The 26,793-nt window shown below is 52.6% G+C and overlaps 2 protein-coding genes and 2 gene segments (V, D, J or C); all 4 read left to right on the plus strand.

Moving 5' to 3' along the window:
- The first annotated feature begins 849 nt into the window (after nt 1-849).
- LOC120381075 (olfactory receptor 10S1-like) lies at nt 850-9,295 on the plus strand. 2 transcript variants are annotated; one of them, XM_039499130.1, is made up of 2 exons: nt 874-1,758; nt 9,269-9,295. In XM_039499130.1, exons 1-2 carry the CDS (start codon nt 874-876, stop codon nt 9,293-9,295), a joined length of 912 nt encoding a protein of 303 aa, XP_039355064.1. The 2 variants fall into 2 exon arrangements, with proteins under 2 accessions (XP_039355065.1, XP_039355064.1); XM_039499131.1 differs by lacking the exon at nt 9,269-9,295 and having other exon boundaries at nt 850-1,800.
- Nucleotides 9,296-19,094: 9,799 nt separating this feature from the next.
- LOC120381207 lies at nt 19,095-20,448 on the plus strand. The segment is given in 2 exon segments: nt 19,095-19,187; nt 19,490-20,448. Coding segments are annotated over 2 exon segments (336 nt in total).
- A 1,714-nt stretch (nt 20,449-22,162) lies between these two features.
- LOC120380686 lies at nt 22,163-23,021 on the plus strand. The segment is given in 2 exon segments: nt 22,163-22,220; nt 22,726-23,021. Coding segments are annotated over 2 exon segments (354 nt in total).
- Nucleotides 23,022-23,668: 647 nt separating this feature from the next.
- Nucleotides 23,669-26,522, plus strand: LOC120380687. The gene is made up of 4 exons (XM_039498645.1): nt 23,669-23,720; nt 24,636-24,936; nt 25,169-25,251; nt 26,227-26,522. The coding sequence occupies exons 1-4, from the start codon at nt 23,669-23,671 to the stop codon at nt 26,520-26,522; spliced, it is 732 nt and encodes a 243-aa protein (XP_039354579.1).
- Nucleotides 26,523-26,793: the final 271 nt, after the last annotated feature.

Here is a 26,793-nt window from a genome sequence, read left to right on the forward strand (position 1 = left end):
CAGCATCGCTCAGTGCTTTGTAACACTCGGCATCTCTGCACCACACCTCCCCTGAATTCAACGGGCTGGGGACGGGTGACAAGAGAAGAACCAAGATAGATAGATAGATAATGTGCAGGAGACACAAGATGGTCTTGTATGAGGAAAGATAGATAGATAGATAGATAGATAGATAGATAGATAGATAGATAGATAGAGGGGGTGTCTGGGGATAGATAGATAGATAGACAGATAGATAGATAGATAGATAGATAGATAGATAGATAGATAGAGGGGGTGGATGGGGATAGATAGATAATCTAACTACACCTCTACCCCGATATAACGCAACCCGATATAACATGAATTCAGGTATAACGCGGTAAAGCAGTGCTCGGGGGGCGGGGCTGCGCACTCCAGCAGATCAAAGCAAGTTCGACATAACGCGGTTTCACCTATAATGCAGTAAGATGTTTTGGCTCCCGTGGACAGCGTTATATCGGGGTGGAGGTGTATATTGATTGGTCAGAAGGGGACAGACTGGTAATCAAACTATCTGTCTACACTAGCAGGACATTGTTCACAACTGATGTGAGAGGAGGCAAGATGAGAGGAAGGATGGTCCAGCAGTTAAGTCATTAGCTGTGGATTTGAGAAACCTGAGTTCAACTCTCCTGCTCTGACACAGGGTTCTTGTTTGTCTATGAGCTTTTCTGTGCCTCCAATCACTGGCTGTAAAAATGGGAAGCTAATTCCGTCCCTCGGAGGGGTATTGTGAGGATAAATACATTTATAAATCTGAGACGCAACAGTCATGGGGTCTAGATAGATACTGGAGGGGATGAATAATTCACTCTGTTCTAGCTGTTGTTGCTCTGCATAGGGGCGGAGCAGATGGAGGCAGGAAACCAAACGCCCGTGACAGAATTCGTCCTGGAGGGACTCTCGAACACCAGGGAGCTTCCCTCTCTCTTCTTCCTCCTCTACCTGTTCACCCTGCTGGGCAATGCCCTCACCCTGCTGACTGTGCTCTGCGATCCCCGACTCCACGCCCTGCCCATGTACTGCTTCCTCGACGCCTGCCTCTCCTCCGTCGCCGTGCCCAAGATCCTGGCTGGCTTGGCGGGGCCTGGCGGCAGGACCATCTCCTTCGGCGGCTGTGCGGTGCAGCTCTACGCCTTCCATTTCCTGGCCAGCACCGAGCGCTTCCTCTACACGGTGATGGCCTATGACCGCTTCCTGGCCATCTGCCACCCTCTGCGCTACACCGTGGTCATGAGCAGAAGGGCCTGCATGGGGCTGGCAGCCGGCACCTGGCTCACCGGCTCACTCTGTGCCACGATCCACACCACCCTGACCTTCCGCCTGCCCTACTGTGGCCCCAACCGGGTGGAATACTTTGTCTGCGACATCCCCTCTGTGCTGAAGCTGGCCTGTGCCGACACGGCTGCCAACAAAGCTGTCATTCTGGCCAACATCGGGGTGGTGGCAGCTGGCTGCTTCCTGCTGATCTGCATTTCCTACGCCTACATCGCATCCGCCGTCCTGAAGATCCACACGGCCCAGGGGAGGCTGCGGGCCCAGTTCTCCACCTGCAGTGCCCACCTCAGCCTGCTGCTGCTGTTCTATGCGCCACTGCTGTTTGTATACGTGCGCTCCTATTCGAGTCACGTATCCGACGGGGCAGTGTCTGTGTTCTACACCATGTTCACCCCCCTTTTGAACCCTTTCATATACACGCTGAGGAACAAGGAGATGAAAAAGGCCCTGAGGCGACTGGCTTATGGATCAGCGCTGTCTCAGAATGGAACCAAAAGCTGAAACTTTCAAAGAATCCCAAGAGAGATAAATGCCAAATTTCCATAGGGTGTCCGATTCCTTTAGCCACCTTTGAGAATTCCAGCTGAATGTCTGTTTATTGGAGCGAGACAAGGTGGGGGAGTGAGGTAATATCTTCTCCTGGAGCAACATCTGTTGGTGCAGGGGACAACAAGCCTTTGACTTCTGAGTTTCACAGTCTCACAGAGCTGTTCCTCAGCTCTCTAGAAGGAAACCAGAGTGTCACAGCTAAATATCAGGAAGGGACGGATTGTTAAGCATAAGGGGTCACACATGTTGTAGGACACCACTTAAAATGCAATGAATGTCTCTGCAGTTTTAGGGCAAAGCAGGGTTAGTAGGCAACAGAGTTTTACAAATTGTTGTCATGAGCCATATAACCAGTGTCTCTAAGTCCCTGTTTTTTAGTGTCCAGCCGCGTTATGAATTGAGGTTCCCAAGTTGTGCAGGTCTCCTTTGAGGATGAGGCCTGATAGATCAGACATGGAGCTAACAGGATTTAATCAAGGGTAAGGGTTGCACTGTGGAAGGAAGGTGCATTCTCTCAGAACATGAGTGTACAGTATAAAAGGGGAAACACAAAATCCTACAGAGACTCCAAGGAGGAGCCACAAGGGGCTGTTTTTTCTTTTGCAGATGGCTGCGCTTTGGAAGCAGAAACCAACCCGGCACCAAGAAAGATCAATGAATATAAGAAGTGGAGCTTAACCATTATCACGCTTCTCCAAGCGTTCTGTTTATCTGCAGTGTAAAGTAAATGTGATTAGGAAGTAAAAACCTGCATGGAAGTGATTTGTAAATGGAAAAAGAATATTTGTATTAAAATGAAGCAATTATACAAAAGATTGAAATGCCCTAGATTGGAAACAAATCCAACAAATGGTTTGGCGTTAAATCTATGGAGAAAATGTTGTTTAACAATGTATAGTTTATGAATGTGTCAACTGCTATTGAATTCCACCTATCTGCAGTCACTAGGGTTTGGTTAAAAATGGTTAAAAAACACAACAGAAAGTACTTTATGGACAAAAAAATAAACTTTTAAAATGCATAAGGCTGCCACAGTGAGACACCAGTTAAACTGGAAGGAGCGTAACATGAGAACTGGTATGACAGTCACTCTGAAACCAAGCTGACAGAGATGCTGTGGAAACATGACCAAGCATTTCAACAGAAGCTAGCAGCAGACATACGGTATCCATTGCATGAGCAAGGGTTCTAACTGTGTTTTGAAAGAATTCAGTAAGAGTTATTAACTGTTTTGTATGTATGATGTTGTAAATGTGTTTTTAATGTATAAGTTAAAGTTAATTTCCTATCATGAAAGGTAAAAAGCAAAGCCAATGATGCTCAGTAAATGGGAAATATATGCTATGTAATGTTAAAGAGGCCTTAAGTGGCAGAGAACAAAGTCTGCCCTCTTTTATCACCACAGAAAAGATAAAAATGTGGTAGGAGGGAGGTACAGGGTCAGAAAATTAACAAGGGTCCAATGCCATGAAGTTCAATGTGGAAAGTGCTACAGCTCCTACAGTGTGGAAGAAGTTTGCTTTGCCTCCCCCAATAGTGTTACAAGACAATACAAGGTCTGGAAAGTCCCAGACTCGTGCATCTGTTTGTCCCTGGGGGATGGTTACACGTGCAGGTGGAATGAGTTGAGGCATGTGGGTTCACTTTAGGGGAACAGGCTTCAAATTGCACAAGGTGGTTGAGACACTGGGACGTTGGTAAGTAAAAACTGCCTATGCTGCTGATAATGAGTCTTGTGTGATGGCTGAAGAGAATCATGTCTGGTATGGACCAGGGAATGTTATTCCAATTGGCCCAGGTTCTGTTTCACACCTCAATTTCCTGGGGTGATAAATGGAAAGATTTTTATATTTAAAACCTTTTCATACTCTCATTAAAATAAAAAGCGAAGTTACAATTACCAAAGGATGCTTTAAAAGCAAAGCAAGCTTATAAAGTGGAATTGCCCCCTAGTGGGCTGTCCCAGAGGAGCTGAACTTGCACTCTGTGGTTTGTACTTAAAGCTAATATTGAAGGTGGTTCAAATAAGTACAACTTCTGTGGTCTTGAGTTTGTGTTGCTGGGTAAACTTGAAAAAGAGAGTCCAGAAAGGGAGGAAGATGATGCAGCTGAAACGACTGCTAATATAAAAGAGAAAGACAGAAGCAGGGACATGTAGCTGAGGCCTGGCCAGACATGAGTAATTAACACATGGAGGCAGGTCTCATTTCTTGGAGGATAGAATTAGGGAGGTAAACAGATCATTAGGCTGAAAACAGAATGTCTGTGCTAAATAAAATAAGTAAGTTTCTGAGTCAGGTAAGATAAGAGGGAGAACACCCAAGGACACCCATTTACTGCAAAGGAGATAACAGTGGACAAGGTAAGTTAGGAATGTAGAGATGAGGTAAAGAGTTGGTTGAGTGTGGACAGTGCTTGGACAGAGCATGCTGCAAAGTAACCAAGCCAACCCCCAAACGTGTGTTGCAATGTGTAGTACGTGCAATGTCTTCGAAAAAGGCAGAATATATCTATCTAATGTATTTAAAGGAACATGCTGGCTGTCTAACTTTGGATGTGTGGTATGTCACCCCCTACACTTGAGTCGGATCAACTCAGTGTAGGTTTGCTGTATGCCGAATAAAGGGACCTGAGTGATGAGATCTGGAGTAGAAGAGAGTTTTTGGATCACAGAGAGCTGGATGAAGTGTCAAGCTCTTCTGGATCAGCTGAGTGGAAAAGGTCTTGGAGGGAATCCCAGCAAGCAGAGACACTGGGTTTATGGCTCATTACAACAGTTGGCTGTAACATACTGTGGTGCCTTCCTTTGTCCTATGCCTGTGGAGGTGTGAAGTGACCATTTCATTTCAAGTGGTCTCCAACCACGTGTGTGAACCCCTTAGGATAAAGTGTCTCATACGACATAAGAACCTGAAGAGAAGTGATAGACTGAGCATTTTAATTATTGCTGCAGCTGCCTGTATTACCTTCCTTATGGTTTTATTCTCAGGGCCCAAGCATAAGTTTTTTGGGGCCCAGTACAAACATGTAACATACATGTACCCATGTACATACACATACCGCGATCCCTCACCGCATACATACAATCTCACAAGCACGACTCTCTCCTGTGTCTTGTAAACCTTCTGAACGGGGTGGCGCTAACTGTGATACTACTTGGCTATCTTCACGCATTAGATTGGAGTCACGTGATGCATGTTCTGGCAGCTTCTCTTTGTCATCAATTGCCAGTGCCACACACACAGTCTCTATATTGAAAGCATTTTCATCTTATTTTGTTCAGTTGCTTCCCTAGTTAGTATGTTGCCTGACTGCAGAAAGACCTTGTCTGATTTGAAAACCTGGAGGATAGTTCCCTTTCTTTGACCTCCTTACGTTTCTGGCTGCCTGATTTGTATCTGAGCCACCACCAGACATGGCAGTATGGGGTGTGTGTAGGGTGACCAGATAGCAACTCTGAAAAAACGGGACGGGGGTGGGGGGTAATAGCTGTCTATATAAGAATAAGTCCCCAAAAATGTGACTGACCCTTTAAAATCGGGACATCTGGACACCCTCGGTGTGTGTGACTGTGAGTGAATTAAACACTTACTCACAGATATTTTGGGCCTGTAACTCCTACCAGAAGAAGCAGCAGCACTGGCTCCCACCGTCTTATGGTGCTTTGCCCCCGCACCAGCTGTCCCTCCCTCCTGCCTATGCACAAGGAACTCTGGGACTGGTAGTTCTTATCTCGATAGGCCACGTCACACAGAGGAGCACAAGTCTCTGTTTCTCAGTCTCAAACTACATGTCCTAGTTTAACGGCACTATTCTAGAGGAGGGCAGGAGGCCCAGCAACTCACTGTTCAGAATGTGGCTTGAGGCTGCTTCTGATTAGCTCCAGCAAATCTCATAAGATCTGGACAATAGATATATAGATACAGGGAAATACGTTTCTATAAATATCCTCAGGCATGATCTACAATTTAGCTTATTTTTTTTCCTCATAGTAATGGGGATTGCAGCCTAGGCTGGCCCCCCAGGGCCTCTGGACCCCGGTAAAGTGTATTCCCCCCCCCCCCGCCATGTGAGGGCCCTGTTTATTTTATTACTTATCACTGCAGTATCTGAGCGACTTCCGTATAAAATCAATAACAATAATACAAGTCCAGATCATTGAAATCAGTGGGAGGATCTGGGCCCATGTCCTTTGTATTTAGCGGTGTGACACTGATTCCCATCTCCAGACCTGGGAAAAGCTTTGCTTAGCTCGAAAACTTGTCTCCTCCACCAACAGAAGTTACCCCACGAAAGGTATTATCTTACCCATCTTTTCTCTCTCAGACCCGGGGACCACCATGGCTACAACACCGCAAACAATATTGAATCTATTGATCAATCCATCCCTCATGGTCTGTATAACTCAGCTAAAGAGTGTTGAAGCCTAGCTGTAATGACCGCAGCACATTTTCCCCTTGTGGAAACCTGTCATATATTTATGCCGAGTGTTAATAAAGACTGATACTTTTTTTTTCAGTAAAAAGACTGTGCAATACTTTAAACAGCACTTGCAGTTGTTGCCTGATCCTTTTAATGATTAATAATAATTGTATTGATTGCCAGTCCTCAGGCCTTTTCATCCAAAGACTTCAGACTGCTTGAGAAATGTTAGCTAAATAATCCAACTGTGAGATGCCTCATTGGCGGCTCTAAAGTAACCACTTCTTGGGTGGGATGCTGTGGCTATTTAACAGTGCACTATAACAGTGCCTTATAGCAGAGGAAGAAGAGTCCTGTAGCCAGTTCAAACCAAAAATGTGAACTGAAGAAGGCAAAATGATACAAGCTAAGTCTGAGTTTGGGCTGGATACCAGAGCTAGCTCTCAGGAAAAGCAACAAGGTCACTAGAAGTAAAGTGTTGGTGTCAAGTGTAACCCCAAAGAGGGAAAGTCCGACTGCATTGAGCCTCTTAGCACCACCTTGGGGCACTGGGATCAGCACCGACTGTGAGGGGAGAGCGCCCCCTACTGAACCTCCCACCCTGCTCCCTGCAGCACAGCCCCCCCTAGTGCCCTCCTGGGGCTTTGGGATCAGCACCGACTGTGAGGGGAGAGCGCCCCCTAGTGCCCTCCCGGAGCTTTGGGGTCAGCACCGACTGTGAGGGGAGAGCGCCCCCTACTGAACCTCCCACCCTGCTCCCTGCAGCACAGCCCCCCCTAGTGCCCTCCTGGGGCTTTGGAGTCAGCACCGACTGTGAGGGGAGAGCGCCCCCTACTGAACCTCATATACTGCTCCCTGCAGCACAGCACCCCCTAGTGCCCTCCTGGGGCTTTGGGGTCAGCACCAACTGTGAGGGGAGAGCGCCCCCTACTGAACCTCACATCCTGCTCCCTGCAGCACAGCCCCCCCTAGTGCCCTCCTGGGGCTTTGGGATCAGCACCGACTGTGAGGGGAGAGCGCCCCCTAGTGCCCTCCCGGAGCTTTGGGGTCAGCACCGACTGTGAGGGGAGAGCGCCCCCTACTGAACCTCACATCCTGCTCCCTGCAGCACAGCCCCCCCTAGTGCCCTCCTGGGGCTTTGGAGTCAGCACCGACTGTGAGGGGAGAGCGCCCCCTACTGAACCTCCCACCCTGCTCCCTGCAGCACAGCACCCCCTAGTGCCCTCCTGGGGCTTTGGAGTCAGCACCGACTGTGAGGGGAGAGCGCCCCCTACTGAACCTCATATACTGCTCCCTGCAGCACAGCACCCCCTAGTGCCCTCCTGGGGCTTTGGGGTCAGCACCAACTGTGAGGGGAGAGCGCCCCCTACTGAACCTCACATCCTGCTCCCTGCAGCACAGCCCCCCCTAGTGCCCTCCTGGGGCTTTGGGATCAGCACCGACTGTGAGGGGAGAGCGCCCCCTAGTGCCCTCCTGGGGCTTTGGAGTCAGCACCAACTGTGAGGGGAGAGCGCCCCCTACTGAACCTCACATCCTGCTCCCTGCAGCACAGAGCCCCCTAGGGCACTGGGGCCAGCACCGACTCAGACCCGTTCCCCAGCATGATCAGCACCAGGAGTGAGATGGGAGTTCAGAGTCACTGCCCCCATTTGACACTTGGCGTCTCTGACAAATGATACAATGGAGTTGGGAGCTGGTGCCCGATGTTGCAGTGTTTCCACTATTACATGCCTGGGCCACTGCCAGATACTTTTACAGAGCCAGTCGAACAGCCACTTTGCTGTAATGACCCTCAGCCACTTCGAGGGACCAGACAGCAAATGTGAGAAATCGGGACGGGGTGGGGGGTAATAGGAGCCTATATAACAAAAAGACCCAAAAATCTGGACTGTCCCTATAAAATCGGGACACCTGGTCACCCTACAGCCACTAGTGGACTGGAACCACTGCCCCATATGTCATTCCCAAATTCCCTGGATTGGGGACAGATTGAAGCCGGCCTCACTTAGTGGGGAAAGGCCTCGTATCCTATTCCTAACCCCTGAGCCAGGTAGTGCCCTAACCTAGGGCCAGATCAGAGCCAGCTGCCCCTGAGCCAGCCAAGGGCCGGATTGGAGGAGGAAGGCCCCATATCCCATTTCCAGACCACCCACGAGCCATCTGGCTGTCACAGGGTGTTTAAGCATAATGTGCCACTCTGCTTGTCTTTAGCATCCGTTTGTGAGTGATGCTGCTGAGAAATTCTCCATGGACCCCAGGTCCATTTAGTCAGTAGGAGTAAATCAGCTGAATCCCACTGAACTCGACTGACCTCTGGCTGATTTACACCTGGTGGGGATCTGACTTTATATTTTTGCTTCTGCCTGCTACATCGTAACTGTTCTCGAGGGACTTTGGGCCTTGCTAATATCTCCGCTGGGCTTAGCTTTCCTCTGCACACAGCCGTGTTCCCTTGAGCTACAACTGCCGCCTTTTCCAAACATACACTCGCTGTTTGCCAACCTCTCACACTGCTGCTAACAAGCCCCATGGGGCATTAATTCAAAGCTCTCTCTAATTAACCCTGGGGATTGCACACCTTGCAAGCAGGTAGCAAAGGCAACAATTAAAAAGTCATCGCAGGGAGGGACTGCAAGATGTTTAACGAGCCGCAATGAGAACCAGAAGTTACATGGTAACATTTTGCCCTAGCAACAGGAAAACACTGTGCAGCTCGTTAAAGCCCTAGTTACAGCTGTGCCGCTTTCTCGGCTCTGTCTGCTTCACAGCCATCAGCGGGCCAGAGGCTCAGCGGGCGTAATTTGGCTACTTGAATTTACACCAGCTGGGCATCTGGCATCACTGAGTTTATTGCAGGGACACCAATTCACCCAGCTACCGATCTGGCCCATTGACTCCAGTGGAGCTATGACCGATTTACAGCAGCTGGTCCCCTGGTCCCCTGTCTAGTTTGGGCTGTTAATTCTGCCTTTTTCGAAGACAAAACCGTCCTGCGAAGAAGGATAAAGTGTCTCACACAAAATAAGAACCTGACAGGAAGCAACAGCCTGTCCATTTTAACTACTGCTGCAGCTACCTGGGTGGCCTTCCTTAGGGTTTTATGGTCTCTGAGCAACTCCCATATAAAATCAACATCAGTAATAAAAGCCCAAGTCCTTGCTGAGATCAACGGGAGTCAAGTGCCTAAATATCTTGGAGGATCTGGGCCAGAGTCCTGGGTGGACTTTGTGGAGTCTCTGACCCGTCTCCTTTTTGGGAGTAAACCCTCTGCTTGGGCCAGGGTTGCTGAAGGCGGATCTAGGTGACACTAAATGAAAACGAGGACACTGCTGATAAGCGCGAGGTTGCCCTCGGGAAAGCAGGAGGCTCACATCTTAGATCTCCCAGGCTCCGGCCCATTTGTTTTAACCACAAGGCTGCTATTAGCATCCCATCTGCTTTGGACAAAACTGAATCCCAGGATGAAATTCCTCCCTCCAGGCTAGTTTTATACAATGAAATATAGGGACTGACGTCTTCTGAAACAGAGAGTTTAAGGCCAGAAGGGACCGTTAGATCATCTGGTCTGATCTCCTGCATATCACAGGCTGGAAAATTTCTCTCAGGAGCCCTGTATTAATCTCAATAAATTTTGCATGGCAAAAACATCTTCCCCAAAAGCCTCCAGTCTGGGTCCAAAGACTTCAAGAGATGGAAAATCTACCACTTCCTTTGATTGTTGAGTCCAACAGATAATCACCCTCACTGTTAAAAAAAAGTATGTTTTATTTTCTAGGCGTGGAGGAATCAGATTGTTACTGGCAAATGTTGGTCAGCATTGATTTCCCTGTGCACACCAACCGATGAAAAAATATTTCCAGCTGTAAAAACTGAAATTTACAGATAGGTAAAGATAGGTAGAATTCTGCTTGAGAATTTATTATAGTTTAATTTAAGGATACTTACTTTGTATATTTTCATATGTGATGTTGACCCCGCCCCCTCACCCAGCTAATTGTGTACAACTAGATAAAAATAATTTTTAAAATGCTTTAAAATAAGCATGGAGGTGATCCATCAAAAGTATAAAAAAATAAAAACTCAATTCTGCTGAGCCTACTTATTTTGCATTTGTCTGGTTGTAACATCCAGCCATTGTTTCTTGTTCTGCCTTTCTCTGCAAGTAGGAAAGCAGCTTGGTCTGGTGGACTGAGCATTAGCACAGACAATAGGAGGGTTTTATTATTATCGGCAGTAGTGCCGAGGGGGTGTAGATGCACAGCCAGACAGCCCAGGCCCTTCCCTAAAGAACCAACAGTCTAAGTCACCTCGACTCTGCTATATGACCTTGGCAAGTCCTTTCCGCTCTCTGCACATCCGTTTTCCCTCCCACCCCTTGTCTGCCTTCCCCTACTTCCCATGTAATCTCTTAGGGGCTGGCAGTCCCACGCCCAACGGAGCCTCCAACCCATTCTCAGAATACACCTTAAGGCAGGGGTGGGCAAACTATGGCCCGTGGGCCACACCCAGCCCCCGGGATCGTCCTGCCAAGCCCCCGAGCTCCTGGCCCGGGATGCTCACCCCCCGGCCCTTCCCCCACTGTTTTCCCTCCCCTGCAGCCTCAGCTGGCCCCACTGCCGGCGCAATGCTCTGGGAGGCAGGGCTGTGAGCTCCAGGGGCAGCGCAGCTGCAGAGCCCGGCCTGACCCGGTCTCTGTGCTGGGCGGTGGCGGCATGGCCCAGCTCCAGCCGGGCAGCGAGGTGGTAGCACCGCCAGCCACCGGTGCTCCAGGCAGCGTGGTAAGGGGGCAGGGGCGGGGTTGGATAGAGGGCAGGGGCGTTCGGGGTGGACAGAGGGTGGTTGGGGAACAGGGGTTGAATGGGGGCAGAGGTCCCGGGGGCAGTCAGGGTACAGGGAGCAGGGGTTGGATAGAGGGCAGGGGCGTTTGGGGGCTGATCAGGAGGGTGGTTGGGGGGGAACAGGGGTTGAATGGGGGCAGGAGTCCCGGGGGCAGTCAGGGTACAGGGAGCGGGGATGGATAGAGGGCAGGGGCGTTCAGGGGTGGATAGGGGTGGTTGGGGGAAACAGGGGTTGAATGGGGGCAGGGGTCCTGGGGCAGTCAGGGTACAGGGAGCGGGGGTTGGATAGAGGGCAGGGGCGTTCGGGGTGGACAGGGGTGGTTGGGGAACAGGGGTTGAATGGGGCAGGAGTCCCAGGGGCAGTCAAGGTACAGGGAGCGGGGTTGGATAAAGGGCAGGGGCGTTCGGGGCTGATCAGGGGTGGTTGGGGGAACAGGGGTTGAATGGGGGCAGGGGTCCCGGGGGCAGTCAGGGTACAGGGAGTGGAGGGTTGGATAGAGGGCAGGGGCGTTCGGGGTGGACAGGGGTGGTTGGGGAAACAGGGGTTTGAATGGGGGCAGGGGTCCTGGGGCAGTCAGGGTACAGGAAGCGGGGATGGATAGAGGGCAGAGGCGTTCGGGGAGTGGACAGGGGTGGTGGGGGAAACAGGGGTTGAATGGGCGCAGGAGTCCCGTGGGGCAGTCAGGGTACAGGGAGAGGGGGTTGGATAGAGGGCAGGGGCGTTCAGGGGTGGACAGGGGTGGGGGGGAAACAGGGGATGAATGGGGCAGGGGTCCCGGGGGCTGTCAGGGTACAGGGAGCGGGGGTTGGATAGAAGGCAGGGGCGTTCGGGGTGGACAGCGGGTGGTTGGGGGAACAGGGGTTGAATGGGGCAGGGGTCCCGGGGGCAGTCAGGGTACAGGGAGCGGGGTTGGATAGAGGGCAGGGGCGTTCGGGAGGTGGACTGGGGTGGTTGGGGGAACAGGGGTTGAATGGGGCAGGGGTCCCGGGGCAGTCAGGGTACAGGGAGTGGGGTTGGATAGAGGGCAGGGGCGTTTGGGGTGGACAGGGGTGGTTGGGGGAAACAGGGGTTGAATGGGGCAGGGGTCCCGGGGGCAGTCAGGGTACAGGGAGCGGGGTTGGATAGAGGGCAGGGGCGTTCGGGGGTGGATAGGGGTGGTTGGGGGAAACAGGGGTTGAATGGGGCAGGGGTCCCGGGGGCAGTCAGGGTACAGGGAGCAGGGGTTGGATAGAGGGAAGGGGTGTTCGGGGTGGACAGGGGTGGTTGGGAAACAGGGGTTTGAATGGGGCAGGGGTCCCGGGAGGCAGTCAGGGTACAGGAGCGGGGTTGGATAGAGGGCAGGGCGTTCGGGGTGGACAGGGGTGGCTGGGGGAAACGGGGTTGAATGGGGCAGGGGTCCCGGGGGCAGTCAGGGTACAGGGAGCGGGGGTTGGATAGAGGGCAGGGGCGTTCGGGGCTGATCAGGGGTGGTTGGGGAAACAGGGGTTGAATGGGGCAGGAGTCCCGTGGGGCAGTCAGGGTACAGGGAGTGGGGGTTGGATAGAGGGCAGGGGCGTTTGGGGGTGGACAGGGGTGGTTGGGGAAACAGGGGTTTGAATGGGGCAGGGGTCCCGGGAGGCAGTCAGGGTACAGGGAGCGGGGGTTGGATAGAGGGCAGGGGTGTTCGGGGTGGAGAGGGGTGGTTGGGGGAAACAGGGGTTGAATGGGGGCAGGGGTCCCGGGGGCAGTCAGGGTACAGGGAGCGGGGGTTGGATAGAGGGCAGGGGCGTTCGGGGTGGACAGGGGTGGTTGGGGGAGGAACAGGGGTTGAAAGGGGCAGGGGTCCCGGGGGCAGTCAGGGTACAGGGAGCGGGGGTTGGATAGAGGGCAGGGGCGTTTGGGGGTAGACAGGGGTGGTTGGGGAGGAACAGGGGTTGAATGGGGGCAGGGGTCCCGGGGTAGTCAGGGTACAGGGAGTGGGGGTTGGATAGAGGGAAGGGGCGTTTGGGGTGGACAGGGGTGGTTGGGGGAAATGGGGTTGAATGGCGGCAGGGGTCCCGGAGGGCAGTCAGGGTACAGGGAGCGAGGGGTTGGATAGAGGCAGGGGTGTTCGGGGTGGACAGGGGTGGTTGGGGAGGAACAGGGGTTGAAAGGGGGCAGGGGTCCCGGGGGCAGTCAGGGTACAGGGAGCGGGGGTTGGATAGAGGGCAGGGGCGTTTGGGGGTAGACAGGGGTGGTTGGGGGAGGAACAGGGGTTTGAATGGGGCAGGGGTCCCGGGAGGCAGTCAGGGTACAGGAGCGGGGGTTGGATAGAGGGCAGGGGCGTTCGGGGTGGACAGGGGTGGTTGGGGAAACGGGGTTGAATGGGGCAGGGGTCCCGGAGGGCAGTCAGGGTACAGGGAGCGAGGTTGGATAGAGGGCAGGGGTGTTCGGGGGTGGACAGGGGTGGTTGGGGAAACAGGGGTTGAATGGGGGCAGGGGTCCCGGGGGCAGTCAGGGTACAGGGAGCGGGGTTGGATAGAGGGCAGGGGCGTTCGGGGGTGGACAGGGGTGGCTGGGGAGGAACAGGGGTTGAAAGGGGGCAGGGGTCCCGGGGGCAGTCAGGGTACAGGGAGCGGGGGTTGGATAGAGGGCAGGGGCGTTTGGGGGTAGACAGGGGTGGTTGGGGGAGGAACAGGGGTTGAATGGGGCAGGGGTCCCGGGGGTAGTCAGGGTACAGGGAGCGGGGTTGGATAGAGGGCAGGGGCGTTCGGGGTGATTAGGGGTGGGGTGTGGATAGGGGTCAGGCGGTCAGGGGAGAACAGGGGGCAGGGGTGGGGGCAGTCAGGAAGGAGGGGAGCGTTGGATAGGGCGGCAGGGGCCAGTCGGGGGCAGGGGTTCCAGGGGCAGTCAGGGGACAAGGAGAAGGGGTGGTTGTATGAGGCAGGGGTCCCAAGGGGCCGTCAGGAATGGGGGGGGGGGTTGGATGGGGCAGTGGGGGTCCAGGAGTGGTCAGGGGTCAGGGAGCTGGGGGGGGTGGGTGGGGCCGGGGTCCCAGAGGGGCCGTTGCTGGGACAGGAGTTGGGGGGGCAGATAGGAGGTGGGGCTGGGCCACCCCTCCCTATCCAGCCCTCCATACAATTTAGGAAACCCAATGCAGCCCTCAGGCCAAAAAGTTTGCCTGCCCCTGCCTTAAGGTAACATCAGGCGTCTTCATATCCCTCAACTTCTGTGCCACTTAAGCCTGGTCTACACTAGGCGTTTAAATCGGTTTTAGGAGCGTAAAACTGATTTAACGCCAAAACCGTCCACACTAGGAGGCACCTTATATCGATTTTAATGGCTCTTTAAATCGGTTTCTGTACTCCTGCCCGACGAGAGGAGTAGCGCTAATATCGGTATTAACATATCGGAATAGGGATAGTGTGGCCGCAATCGACGGTATTGGCCTCCGGGCGGTATCCCACAGTGCACCACTGACCGCTCTGGACAGCATTCTCAACTCGGATGCACTGGCCAGGTAGACAGGAAAAGCCCCGCGAACTTTTGAAATTCATTTCCTGTTTGGCCAGCGTGGAGAGCTCATCATCACAGGTGACCACGCACAGCTCATCAGCACAGTTAACAATGCAGTCTCCTGAGAATCGAAAAAGAGCCCCAGCATGGACCGCTCGGGAGGTACTGGATCTGATCGCTATATGGGGAGAGGATTCAGTGCTAACAGAACTGCGTTCCAAAAGACGAAATGAAAAAGTATTTGAAAGAATTTCTAAGGCTATGACGGATAAAGGCCACAGCAGGGACTCCGTGCAGTGCAGAGTGAAAGTTAAGGAGCTCAGACAAGCCTACCAGAAAACCAAAGAAGCAAACGGAAGGTCCGGGGCAGGTCGAAAAACATGCCGCTTCTATGCTGAGCTGCATGCAATTTTAGGGGGCTGCGCCACAATTACCCCACCCCTGACCGTGGATTCCGAGGTGGGGGTTGTAATCTCTGCCATGTCTGAGGATTATGCAGATGGGGAAGATGAAGAGGAAGAAGAAGAGGAAGACCTAGCAGAGAGCACACAGCACTCCGTGACCCCCAGCAGCCAGGAGCTTTTTATCACCCTGACGGAATTACCCTCCTCCCAGCCCTCACAAGCAACTATTCCAGAGAATGACGCCATGGAAGGGAGCTCTGGTGAGTGTACCTTTGCAAATAGCAAACAGTGTTTTTTAAGCAAGCCTTTTTTAATGATTGATTTGCCCTGAGGACTTGGGATGCATTCGCAGACAGTGTAGTTACTTAGAAAAGTTTGTTAACATGTCCGGGGATTGAGAGGAAATCCTCCAGGGACATCTCGATGAAGCGCTCCTGTAGGTACTCCAGAAGCCTTTGCAGAAGGTTTCTGGGCAAGGCATCCTTGTTCCGCCCACCATGGTAGGACACTTTACCATGCCATGCATGTAGCAAGTAATCAGGTATCATTGCGTGGCAAAGCATAGCGGCGTATGGTCCCGGTGACTGCTGGCATTCAAGAAGCATCCGCTCTTTATCTTGTTCTGTTATCCTCAGCAAAGTGATATCGTTCAGGATAACCTGGTTAAAAATCAGGAATTTAAGTAAGGGGGGTGGCCATTTTTCTACTGGGTTCGTGGAATGCAGCAGCTTAAAAAAAACACTTTCCTGCACGTAGCGAAGCGGGGGGAGGGGAGGAGTGAAATGCCGATGATCTTTTCTGTTTGGTCACCGGCGAGGCGATCTTCCCCAAGCTACCGGACAAGCAGTGGGGGGGGGGGGGAGGTTGTTGATTAGCAGGGAGCTAGTGTGATATTAGCCATGCGTTGGGGCGGGGTAAATCACTGAGACAGTGGCTTACCATGGCCGCATGCAAGCTGAATTCTGATGCCTGGACCTGATGTGTCTGTGAGATCTGTAACCCCAGAGCTGCAAGCAGTCACTATTAAGATGAAAATGCGACCTTGTAGGGAAATCACATGTGCTAGGTGAATAGTGATGTTCACTGTGAAACAGTATAACCATTGTTCTGTAAAATGTATCTTTCTAAATATTTATCTCCCTCATGCAGCTGCAAATTTTTCAACCATCCCTCCTCCATCCCAAAGGCTAGCACAGATAAGGCGGAGGAAAAAGAAGACGCGAGATGAGATGTTCTCGGATATTATGGAAGTTACACGCAATGAAAGAGCTCATCTGAATGAGTGGAAGGACGTGGTTTCAAATTACAGGAAAGAGGCCAGTGAACGTGAGGACAGGAGGGACAACCGAGATGAGAGGTGGCGGCAGGAAGACCGGCAGGAAAATCAGCGGTGGCGGCAGGAAGATCAGCGGTGGCGGGATGCAACTCTGGGGCTGCTGCGTGATCAAACTGACATGCTCCGGCATCTTGTGGAGCTTCAGGAACAGCAGCAGGATCACAGAGTGCCGCTGCAGCCCCTGTATAACCACCCTCCCCCCTCACCATGTTCCTTAGCCTCCTCACCCAGACGTGTAAGAACGCGTGGGGGGAGGCTCCGTGCACCCGCCCACTCCACCCCCGTGGACAGCCCAACCAAAAGGCTGCCGTTAGTCTGAATTTTTTTTTTAATGGCCTTCTCCATCCCTCCTATCCTCCTCCCAAAGCACACCCTTACTTCTCTCCCTCTTTTTATAATGAATCAATAAAGAATTCATGCTTTTTAAATGAGTGACTTTATTTGCATAAGTAAGCTGTACTCGAAGGGGGAGGGGGAGTTGCTTACAGGGACTGAGTCAATCAAGGGGGTTGGGTGTTCATCAACAAACACAGCAGTCACACTGTACCCTGGCCATTGATGAAGCTCGTTTTCAAAGCTTCTCTGATGCGCACCGCTTCCTGGTGTGCTCTTCTAATCTCCCTGGTGTCTGGCTGCGCGTAATCAGCGGCCAGGTGATTTGCCTCAGCCTCCCACCCCGCCATAAAGGTCTCCCCCTTACTCTCACAGAGATTGTGGAGAATACAGCAAGCAGCAATAACATAGGGGACATTGGTTTGGCTGAGGTCTGAGCGAGTCAGTAATGTGCGCCAGCGAGCCTTTAAACGGCCAAATGCACATTCCACCACCATTCTGCACTTGCTCAGCCTGTAATTGAACAGATCCTGACCACTGTCCAGGCTGCCTGTGTATGGCTTCATGAGCCATGGCATCAAGGGGTAGGCTGGGTCCCCCAGGATAATGACAGGCATTTCAATATCCCCAACGGTTATTTTCTGGTCTGGGAAGTAATTCCCTTGCTGCAGCCGTTTAAACAGAGTAGTGCTTCTGAATACGCGAGCGTCATGAACCCTCCCTGGCCATCCCACGTGGATGTTTGTGAAACGTCCCTTGTGATCCACCAGTGCTTGCAGCACCATTGAAAAGTACCCCTTCCGGTTTACGTACTGGGTGCCCTGGTGCTGCGGTGCCAAGATAGGGATATGGGTTCCATCTATCGCCCCCCTGCAGTTAGGGAATCCCATTGCAGCAAAGCCATCCACTATGGCCTGCACGTTTCCCAGAGTCACAACCTTTCGTAGCAGCAGCTTAGTGATTGCTTTGGCTACTTGCATCACAGCAGCCCCCACAGTAGATTTTCCAACTCCAAATTGATTCCCGACTGACCGGTAGCTGTCTGGCGTTGCAAGCTTCCACAGGGCTATCGCCACTCGCTTCTCTACTGTGAGGGCTGCTCTCATCTTGGTATTATGGCGTTTCAGGACAGGGGCAAGCAAGTCACAAAGTTCCATGAAAGTGCCCTTACGCATGCGAAAGTCTCGCAGCCACTGGGAATCGTCCCACACCTGCAACACAATGCGGTCCCACCAGTCAGTGCTTGTTTCCCGGGCCCAAAATCGGCGTTCAATGGATAGAATCTGCCCCATTACCATCAGGATCTGCAACGCTCCGGGGCCCGCGGTTTGAGAGAATTCTGTGTCTACGTCCTCATCACTGTCATCGCCGCGCTGCCGTATCCGCCTCCTCCTAGCCTCGGTTTGAAGGTCCTGGTTCAGCATATACTGCACGAGAGTGCGCGAGGTGTTTAAAACATCCACGATTGCGGTATGGAGCTGAGCAGGGTCCATGCTTGCTGTGCTATGGCGTCTGCACAGTTCTCCAAGCAAAAAAGGCGCGAAACGGTTGTCTGCCGCTTTCAGGGAGGAAGGGAGGGAGGGGTGAGGCTGTACCCAGAACCACCCGCGAAAATGATTTTTGCCCCATCAGGCACTGGGATCTCAACCCGGAAATGCCAAGGGGCGGGGGAGGCTGCGGGAACTATGGGATAGCTACGGGATAGCTACCCACAGTGCAACGCTCCAGAAATTGACGCTAGCCTCGGACCATGGACACACAACACCGATTTAATGTGTTTAGTGTGGCCGCGCGCACTCGATTTTATAAAATCTGTTTTACAAAACCGGTTTATGCCAATTCGGAATAGTCCCGTAGTGTAGACGTACCCTTAGTGGCTATTCCACTCCAACCACTTACAGCTGCATCAATCGGCGTTTGATTCTGTTTGCATTCGCTTCCCCTCATCTTTTAAAAAAAAATCCTGATACAATTTTCTGTGCCTGCTAGTGAGACAGGCTGGCGCTTCGCCGTGATACCCACTTCGGCCAGTGGCTTATAACCATCTTTTTTTGCTTCCTTGATATCGGTGTGCGCCCGCTACATAAATATTGCTTAACCCAGGAGAGCAAAGCATAGAGGGAAACCCATGAATTATAGGGACAGAGCCTTAACTGGTAGAAACCGGACCAGCTGCCCCGGATTTAAATGCTGCTCCACTGTTTTACATCAGCTACGGCTCTGCCCATGGTCTCCAGTGGAACTGTGGCCAGTTTGCTCCGGCTGGGAAACCGGCCCAATGACTCTGATGGAACCCAATTAATCTGCACCAGTGGAGGACCAGGCCCAGTGCTCTCAGAAGGAAAACCCTTTCCCTCCCCCATCCACTTGAACAGGGTAAATGTACCGAGTTCCTTCCAGCCTGAAGGCCACCCCTAGAGGCTGAGCGGTGTCACAGCTTCACCTCATCCAGGTTCAGCTGCAACCACTTCATTCTGCGGCTGAGTCCCTGACAATGAGCCTGGCCGCTTTGCTGCTGGTGCTGGCTCCAGGTATTCGAGGCTCTGCTCTGAGCAGGGCGCACGGGTTGGGATTTCCAGGCTGTTGGGGAATGGCTTTTCTGAAAGAAAGGCGCTCCGATACCATGGGGATGGGCGCCCGTGGGTAGACAGATGGACAGTGCAGAGGGGAGGATGGGCAGAGGGAAGGGTGGATGGATGGACAGGCAGACATTACGGAGGGAAAGGTGGATTTTCGTTCGCTTGTTTTCTCCTTTGTCTGCACAGAGGTGCATGTATTTTCCTGTCACTGCTGAGCAAGAAAACCTGGACTAAAACCAACCTCCTCCCCCCAGGTGCGTTGGCCCAATACACGGTGACCCAGGAGCCGTCCCAGGCCGCTGCCAAGGAAGGAGAATCCATCCAGCTCAACTGCTCCTACACGGGCACCGCGTACAGCGTGCATTGGTACCGCCAGCCCCAGGGGGGCCAGCCGCGGTTCCTGGCGCTCCTGTCCTCTAGTCACAGAGACACCCGAGAGAATTTCACCATGAGCCTGGACACCAAAACCAAAAGCAGCTTCTTGTACCTGAACAGCAGCCGCCTGGCAGACTCTGCTGTGTATCTGTGCGCGCTGGAGCACAGTGCCAGGTGAGCACAGGCAGCCCGTCACAAAACCCTGGGTGGGGGCAGGGCACACGGACCCGAGAGAGGAGACAAGCAGAAGTTAGAATAGAACAGCGGATATGAGCACAGAGAGAAGAAAGGAAAGTAGACCAGAGTCGGCGAGAGGCAATAAGAATAGAATGGAACAGAAGAGAACACACGGGAACGGACCGGAACAGGAGCGATGCGAACAGAATAAAGGGGAGAGAAGAGAAGAGGGGTCAGTAATTTAAGGAAGAAACTTGAAGAATCAGCTGGAAAATTATAGACATTTTCACCTTTTCGCCTTCCCCAATTGCCTGGATCTGGTGGTTTTATATAAAAAAATAGCTTTCTTGCCCCACAACACTAGCAGATGGGGAAGCATTCTCTGGGGAGACAATCCGGTACCTCAGTAATTCCCGTGTGATTTTCCCTTTTGTTCAGGTCAGACACTGTCAGACTGGTAAAATGCACACAGACATTCTCACATACAGCCACACACAGGACACAGCACAAGTTCTCTCTCTCTCTCTCTCTCTCTCTCTCTCTCTCTCACACACACACACACACACACACAAATTCTCACATACAACCACTCTCTAGATTCTAACACACAGCCAGAAACCTACTCACTGAAATCACACACACACGCACAGTCTCTGACATATATCCCCCCTTCATACACACTCAGAAATATAGATAGCTATGCATACACACCATGACACACACACACTTAATCTCAGAGGTAAACAGCTCCATTCACACTCGAGATGATAATATCCTCGACTGGACCAACTTCTGTTGGGGACACAAATTTTCCAGCTACAGAGAGCTCTTCCTCTGCTGGGAAGCGTCTCTCTCTCACCAACAGAAGTTGGTCCATTAAAAGATATGACCTCACCCACCTTGGCACCAACACAGCTACAACAACACGGCACGCTCCTAGATAAACAGCCTGGCCCCCCGAATGAATCCCACACCCAGAGAATTTCCTGTGTCAGACTTAGATCTCTCGGCAAAGGGACCCAGTCCTGCCTTTCATTGCAGGTTCTGACAGACCCCACAGCACCCATGGACTTGCTTCTGCTCACTGCACTGCTGCGAGGTATCCCACCCTTTAGTTCTCTGAGCTTTGCTGTTCTCTCTCGCACACTGACACACCTTCCCCCTCACCCTCAGGCAGGATTTAAGAGCTTGGCGTCCCTTGGTATTTTACAAGCAAATAACTGAGTTTACCCCAGTCCCATCTCTTCCTGTCAGCTCTACTGAGCACAACAGACACGCGCAGTTTGTAAAACTCCATCTGTTTCCTGCTGGCTCATCTCCAGCCCTCCACTGTAAGGGGACTTCCAGCCAAACGCCCGCCCCTCCCTGGGCATGACCTCCGCTGGCCTCCCTCGCCCTGTTTTCCCCACACCAGGTCCCAGGCGGCTCCCCGCAGCTCATGATATTAAGGATCACGGGTGGCTGGGAACAGGGAGATTCCTTCACCAGGTCCTTGGAAACCACCCACCGGTGCAGCTCACTCAGCTTCCCCAGCAGCCAGCCTGGGCCCTCAGCCGTGTACTTGCACTAGTACAAAACCCACTGCAGCCTGTCAGGGAGGTGGGTGTGCGCGTGCGTGCAAAGACTTGTAGAGCCCTCGGGCCTGTGTGGGAAACGATTTTACTCTCAGCGCTCACATGCCACGGAGATGAGTGTCAGCACAACAGATAGTGCAGCAAGAGGGAGGGACGGACAAAGCAGCGGGCTGGGCAGGGCCGCCCAGAAGGGGGCACGTGGGGCAATTTGCCTCAGGCCCTGGGCCCCGCAGGGGCCCCCATGAGAGTTTTTCGGGGCCCAGTATCCTGTCTCCAGACAGTGGCCAGTGCCAGGTGCCCCAGAGGGAAAGAACAGAACAGGGAATCAGCAAGTGACCCACCCCCTGTCACAGGTTACATTTCAGGGGAGGGAAAAGGCTCCTCTTCAGCATTTTGCGCCATCTCTATAACAAGCCCAGTGGCCGGGTTTGTCTGTACTAGTCCCGTGGGCCATTCACATGGCGCTGTAAAGCCGTGTAGCCCCAGCAAGGATGCGAATTTGAAAGAGGCCCCCGCTCTTCCCCACAACCCATCTGTGTCTGGAAGCCAGGCTCCGCCCGCCCACAACACCCACTTCCTCAGAGCAGATCTGCAAAGTGACCCCCTGGGCCTTGGGACTCATTTCCCGGCTGTGTTAGGCTACCCGGAGCTGCCGCCAGTGGGTCCCAAAGAGGCTCCTGGTTCAGGAGGCGGAGCTGGTAAATTTGCCCCGGAGGGAGAAGTAAATCTACCTGCGAGGGGGCTGAACCTTTTGTACTGAACGGGGAACACCCGGCGATACAGCTTCTTTGCTGAGGGACAATGGGGAGACCCTGGCAGCTGTTCCCACGCCTGCTGCTACTGCTGGTGAACATTCCCTGTAAGTCTGGGGGCAGGAAACGCCACAGAAGATGCTGAACATGATGGTGGATTTAAGAGACAAGGACTAATTCCCTGACTCTCCCTTTGCTTTGCTAGTCAGGCACCATTCTCTGTACTGGGTGGGGATACAGGACTCCTGGGTTCAATTCCCAGTGCTTGCCTGCTGGAGTTCCTTCCCTTTTGTGTGCCTCAGTTTCCCCTCCCACTCTTTGCTTGGCTATTTAATCTGTAAACTCTTTGGGGTAAGGGCTGTCTCTTATTATTGTGCCCTTGGGAATCTCGCAGCCAGCAATAATCTAGGGCTAACCCCCTAACCCCAACCCCTAACCCCAGATTATGGCTATCTAGGAATACAGCAATATAGGAAAATAGCAGTGGTGGACCAGATGCGAAGCCCCTGGAAATGAAGAGAAACTCCCCTGGGCTTCGCATCCGGCCAGTGTGTGAACTGGGCAGAGGTGCCCTGTCATCTATGGGGCGTGTCTTTTCTCTTCTGCCCACAGGGGGAAGCTGCCAGGCCGAGGTGCACCAGAACCTGTCTGCGGTCACTCGGGAAGGGCAGAACGGCAGCATCTCTTGCCACTACACGATGAGTAATTTCAGGAGTGTGCAGTGGTTCAGGCAGCTGCCCGGAGGCCAGCCTGTCTCCCTGCTGATTCTGGTGTCCGATGAGAAACAAACCAAGGAGCCCAACCTCACCGCGGAGCTCGACAAGGGGAAGCGGCTGAGTTCCCTGCACATCAGAGAATCACAGCTGGGAGACGCAGCCACCTACTTCTGCGCCGTGGCGACACAGTGACACAGGAGCACTGGCAGCCTGTGCAAACACTCTCCAGCTAGAGGGTAACTGTCAGGCTGGCTGGCGGCACAACACCACCTACTTCTTACACAGTGCATCTCTGAGCGGGCTTCGATTTCCATTACAGGGCTCTGGAACACAAGGCTGAGACAGCGGCAGAGTGTTTGTGCATAGCTGGCACTGCCCGTTCCCATGGAGCCCAGCTCTGGGGATCACCCCTTTGTCCAGGGGGAGGCAAGTCAGAGTGTTAAACCCAGAGAAAAGGGACCTATTGAGCACAGAGACAAAATGTACCAACAGTGACAACCACAGGGGGATTCACTTCAGTGTGTACGTCTCTGGCCAGGAGGGGGCAGCATTTCTAACGAAGAGGAAGGAGATTGGGGTCAATACAGTTGCACCTGTCTATTGTCTCTGGGCCCGGCAGAGGGCAGCTTTTCCCCTAAGACACCAGAGGCAAAGGGTTACTCCAGGGCATGGTTCTGTTTTTTTGAGACTAGGAGTTTGTCCCTGATTGGCTGGGCTCATTAATGTGTCTGATCCCTCCAGCAAAGAGGGCTGCAGACAGATTCTGCATTGCTGTCCCGGAGGCAGGGAAAAGCACCATCCCTTGGCCTCAGTGCGCTGAGGGATAACCCGGAGCAGCAATGAAGAGGCAGCTGACAGCCTTGTCAGTGATACTGTCCATTCAGTTCTACTGTAAGTGTAGGGGGAGTTTGTCTGTCTAGACTGTGAGTGTCTCAGGACGGGGGCTTTTCCCCATGGTGTCCGTGCAGTGCCCGGAGTAACAGGGATCTCAGTTCCTGGGGGTCTCTGCGGAGTCCGGCACAATGCCCCTCCCCCAGCTCACTTCAATTCTGTTGTATGTTTGTGGACGTTTTGTCTGTTGAGCTCGGGGGGACAGGAATTGTCTTGTATTCTGTGTCTCTGCAGCGCCTGGCATAAGGGGCTCTGATCTTGGCCGGGTCTCCAGGTGCTATAATAATAACTCATAGAGTTTAACGCCGGCAAGGCTCTAATCTGACCTCCTGTGCACCGAACAGGCCACAGAGTTGCACTGAATTACTCCAGTATTGAGATAATAATAATGTGGGGATGAGGAAGGTCTGGTGCTTTAGCCACTAGACGTGGGCTCATTTCTTGGCTCCGTCAGAGACTACCTGACCTTGGGCAAGTGATTTAGGCTTCGATTTTGGAAGGAGACCAACAGATTCAGGTGCCCGAATCCCATTGAAACTGCAATATACGTTGAGTGCCTGGCTCCTATGGAAAACGCCTCCCTGACCGCTCGGTGCCTCAGTTCCCCAGAGCAGGAAGCTGAATTCACCCAGCAGTTCTAGTCCCTGACGACCCAAGAGGCCTCTCCATTCTCCAGGAGATGCTGTGCTGAGCATCACAGGAACGGAGCAGGCACTCAGCTGCTGCTTATCACGGTAGGTTTGTTGTCTTTGATGGAGCCACATACATTTACACCAAGGCCCAGAATATTAAGAGATTCTGATTTATTTTGACTGAAGAAGAAACAGTGATAAGGAGCAACCACTGGGGAAGATGAGGGGCTGATGAGAACAGAACAAGCTCATCTGTTGCTTCTCCATTTGCCTTTGTCTACAGGGGTGAGCTGCCAAATTAAAGTGGATCAGAGTCCTCCATCTCTGACCAGATCCCAAGGGGAGATCGCCATTCTGACCTGCAGCTACTCAGGCACAGTGTCCTATGTACAGTGGTACAGGCAGTTTCCTGGGGAAAGTCCTGCCTTCCTGCTGAGCCTGTATAAGGATGGGAATGTTACCCAGGGGTCAAATTTCATAGCGGAGTTCTTGAAAGGGGAGAGACGGAGCCATCTACACATCGACGGTTCTCAGCTCGCCGACTCAGCCGGCTATTTCTGTGCTGTGGAGACACAGGAAACAAAGTGGCCGCCCTCCTGAACAAAAACTGTAACTGCTAGGGGGCAGTGTTGCGCCTTGAAAGCCGTGTATTGGGGAGGAAGGTAATTGCATGGGTCTCTGCAGTGAGTCTGTGTTTTGTCTGGAGGGAAGGGCCTTGCTGCTGGTAGGAGAAATGCAAGTAGATTAAGAAAGCTCCAGGAGAGGAGGGAGGAGCCTGCAGGTGATAAATACACGAGGAGCCAGGAACCCTTCTAGGTCCTGGGTCACAGAAATGAGGGGCAGCGCAAGGAAGAGGTGTCCTGGGGCCCTACTAGTGATCCTGGTCATTCGTCTTTACTGTAAGTCCCGCGGCAGTTTAAACCCCTTGATAATAACAGGAGTCAAGATTCTCAGAAGTGACGAGTGATTCCGGGTGCCCCCGTTTCATAGCTTTTAAGGCAGAAGGGAATATTGTGATCATTTAGTTTGACACCTTGCGCCCCAGGCAACTTCTCCAGTGATTCCTGGATTGGGCCCCTGCTCTGTGTTGAGCTGGAGAAAGACATCGAGTCTTGATCTAAAGACTCCAAGCTGGAGAATCCACCCACTTCCCTAGGTAAATTGCTCCAATGGCTAGTCACCATTACAGAGGTGGCACCTTATTTCTAGCCTGAATTTCTCTAGCTTCAGCTCCCTCCATCGGCTCTTGTCATGCATTTGTCTGCTATATTAAAGAGCCAGTTACTCAGAAATCTCCTTCCCACCTAGATGCAGAGAGACTGGGATAAAGTTACGTTTTAAGAATTATTACAAGAATGGCTTAAATCATTCCTGTAGTCACACGCTAGAGCATTGCCCTATAACTGATGTTCCCGAGCTGAAATCAGATGTCACTAGTATTTGTATTACCCCAGTGCCCAGGAGCCCGAGCCATGAACCAGGAGCCCATTGAGCAAGGCTCTGTCCAGACACGGGACAGGAGATTCCCTTTCCCACAGACCTTACTGTCTAATCAGCCTAGACTACAGCTCACACTGAAATCCCGTGTGCACGTAATTCTTGGCATCACAGTCTTAAAGTCACCTCAAATCATCCCTGTCACTCTTTTCTGGCTGGCTGGGGACACAGCCTCTGATAATCGGACTCTACGGTGTCTCGCGTTGGGCACCCAAGAATCACGAGTCACTTTTGTAAATCTTAACCCAGGGGAGGTGATGAATGCCAGATTAATGTGAAAATGATGTGTTCTTCTGTTCTCCTGGGATTTAGGGATGATGGAGGGACCTGATTCATTGATCATTCTGTTTATAAATCTAAATTCCCTTTCCCACTAGGTGTAAGTTGCCAGGTTAATGTGGCACAGAGCCCGCAATCCCTGAGCGGCTCTGAAGGACAGGACTCCAGCCTGACCTGCAGTTACTCCGGCACGGTGAGAAATGTGCAGTGGTACCGCCAGGCCCCAGGGGAAAGCCCCACCCTCCTGGGGATTTTGTACAAGGACGAGCGTGCCACATGGGGACTGAATCTCAGAGCTGAGCTCCAGACCAGAGACAAGCACAGCTGCCTGAACATCACCGAGGCACAGCTGCAAGACGCAGCCACCTACCTCTGTGCAGTGGAGACACAGTGACACAAAGGGCACCCCAGCCTGTGCAAAAACTGTAGGCTGGAATTGTCAAAGGTGCCTAAGGGGGCTAGGCACCCAAACCCCATTGAAATCCAGTGAGGGTTGTGCACCTAACTCCTTGGTGTCCTTTGAAAATCCCAGCAGATGGATCAAAGAGTACATTTCCAAAAGTGCCTAAGTGGGTTAGGAGCCCCTTTTCAGAAAGGGCTTAGGGGCATGTTTGTAAAAGTATTTAGTTGCCTAAAGATGGAGATAGGTGCCTAGTGGGATTTTC

This window comes from Mauremys reevesii, linkage group 13, assembly GCF_016161935.1.
Source record: "Mauremys reevesii isolate NIE-2019 linkage group 13, ASM1616193v1, whole genome shotgun sequence".
Classification (NCBI taxonomy): domain Eukaryota; kingdom Metazoa; phylum Chordata; order Testudines; family Geoemydidae; genus Mauremys; species Mauremys reevesii.

Bases quoted from the DNA above. Each gene is read 5' to 3' on its own strand.
- LOC120381075 (XM_039499131.1), top strand. From the start codon at position 874: ATGGAGGCAGGAAACCAAACGCCCGTGACAGAATTCGTCCTGGAGGGA.
- LOC120380687 (XM_039498645.1), top strand. From the start codon at position 23,669: ATGAAGAGGCAGCTGACAGCCTTGTCAGTGATACTGTCCATTCAGTTC. The intron at 23,721-24,635 runs GTAAGTGTAGGG...CTTTGTCTACAG, and splicing joins ACTGTCCATTCAGTTCTACT to GGGTGAGCTGCCAAATTAAA. The intron at 25,252-26,226 runs GTAAGTCCCGCG...CTTTCCCACTAG, and splicing joins CCTGGTCATTCGTCTTTACT to GTGTAAGTTGCCAGGTTAAT.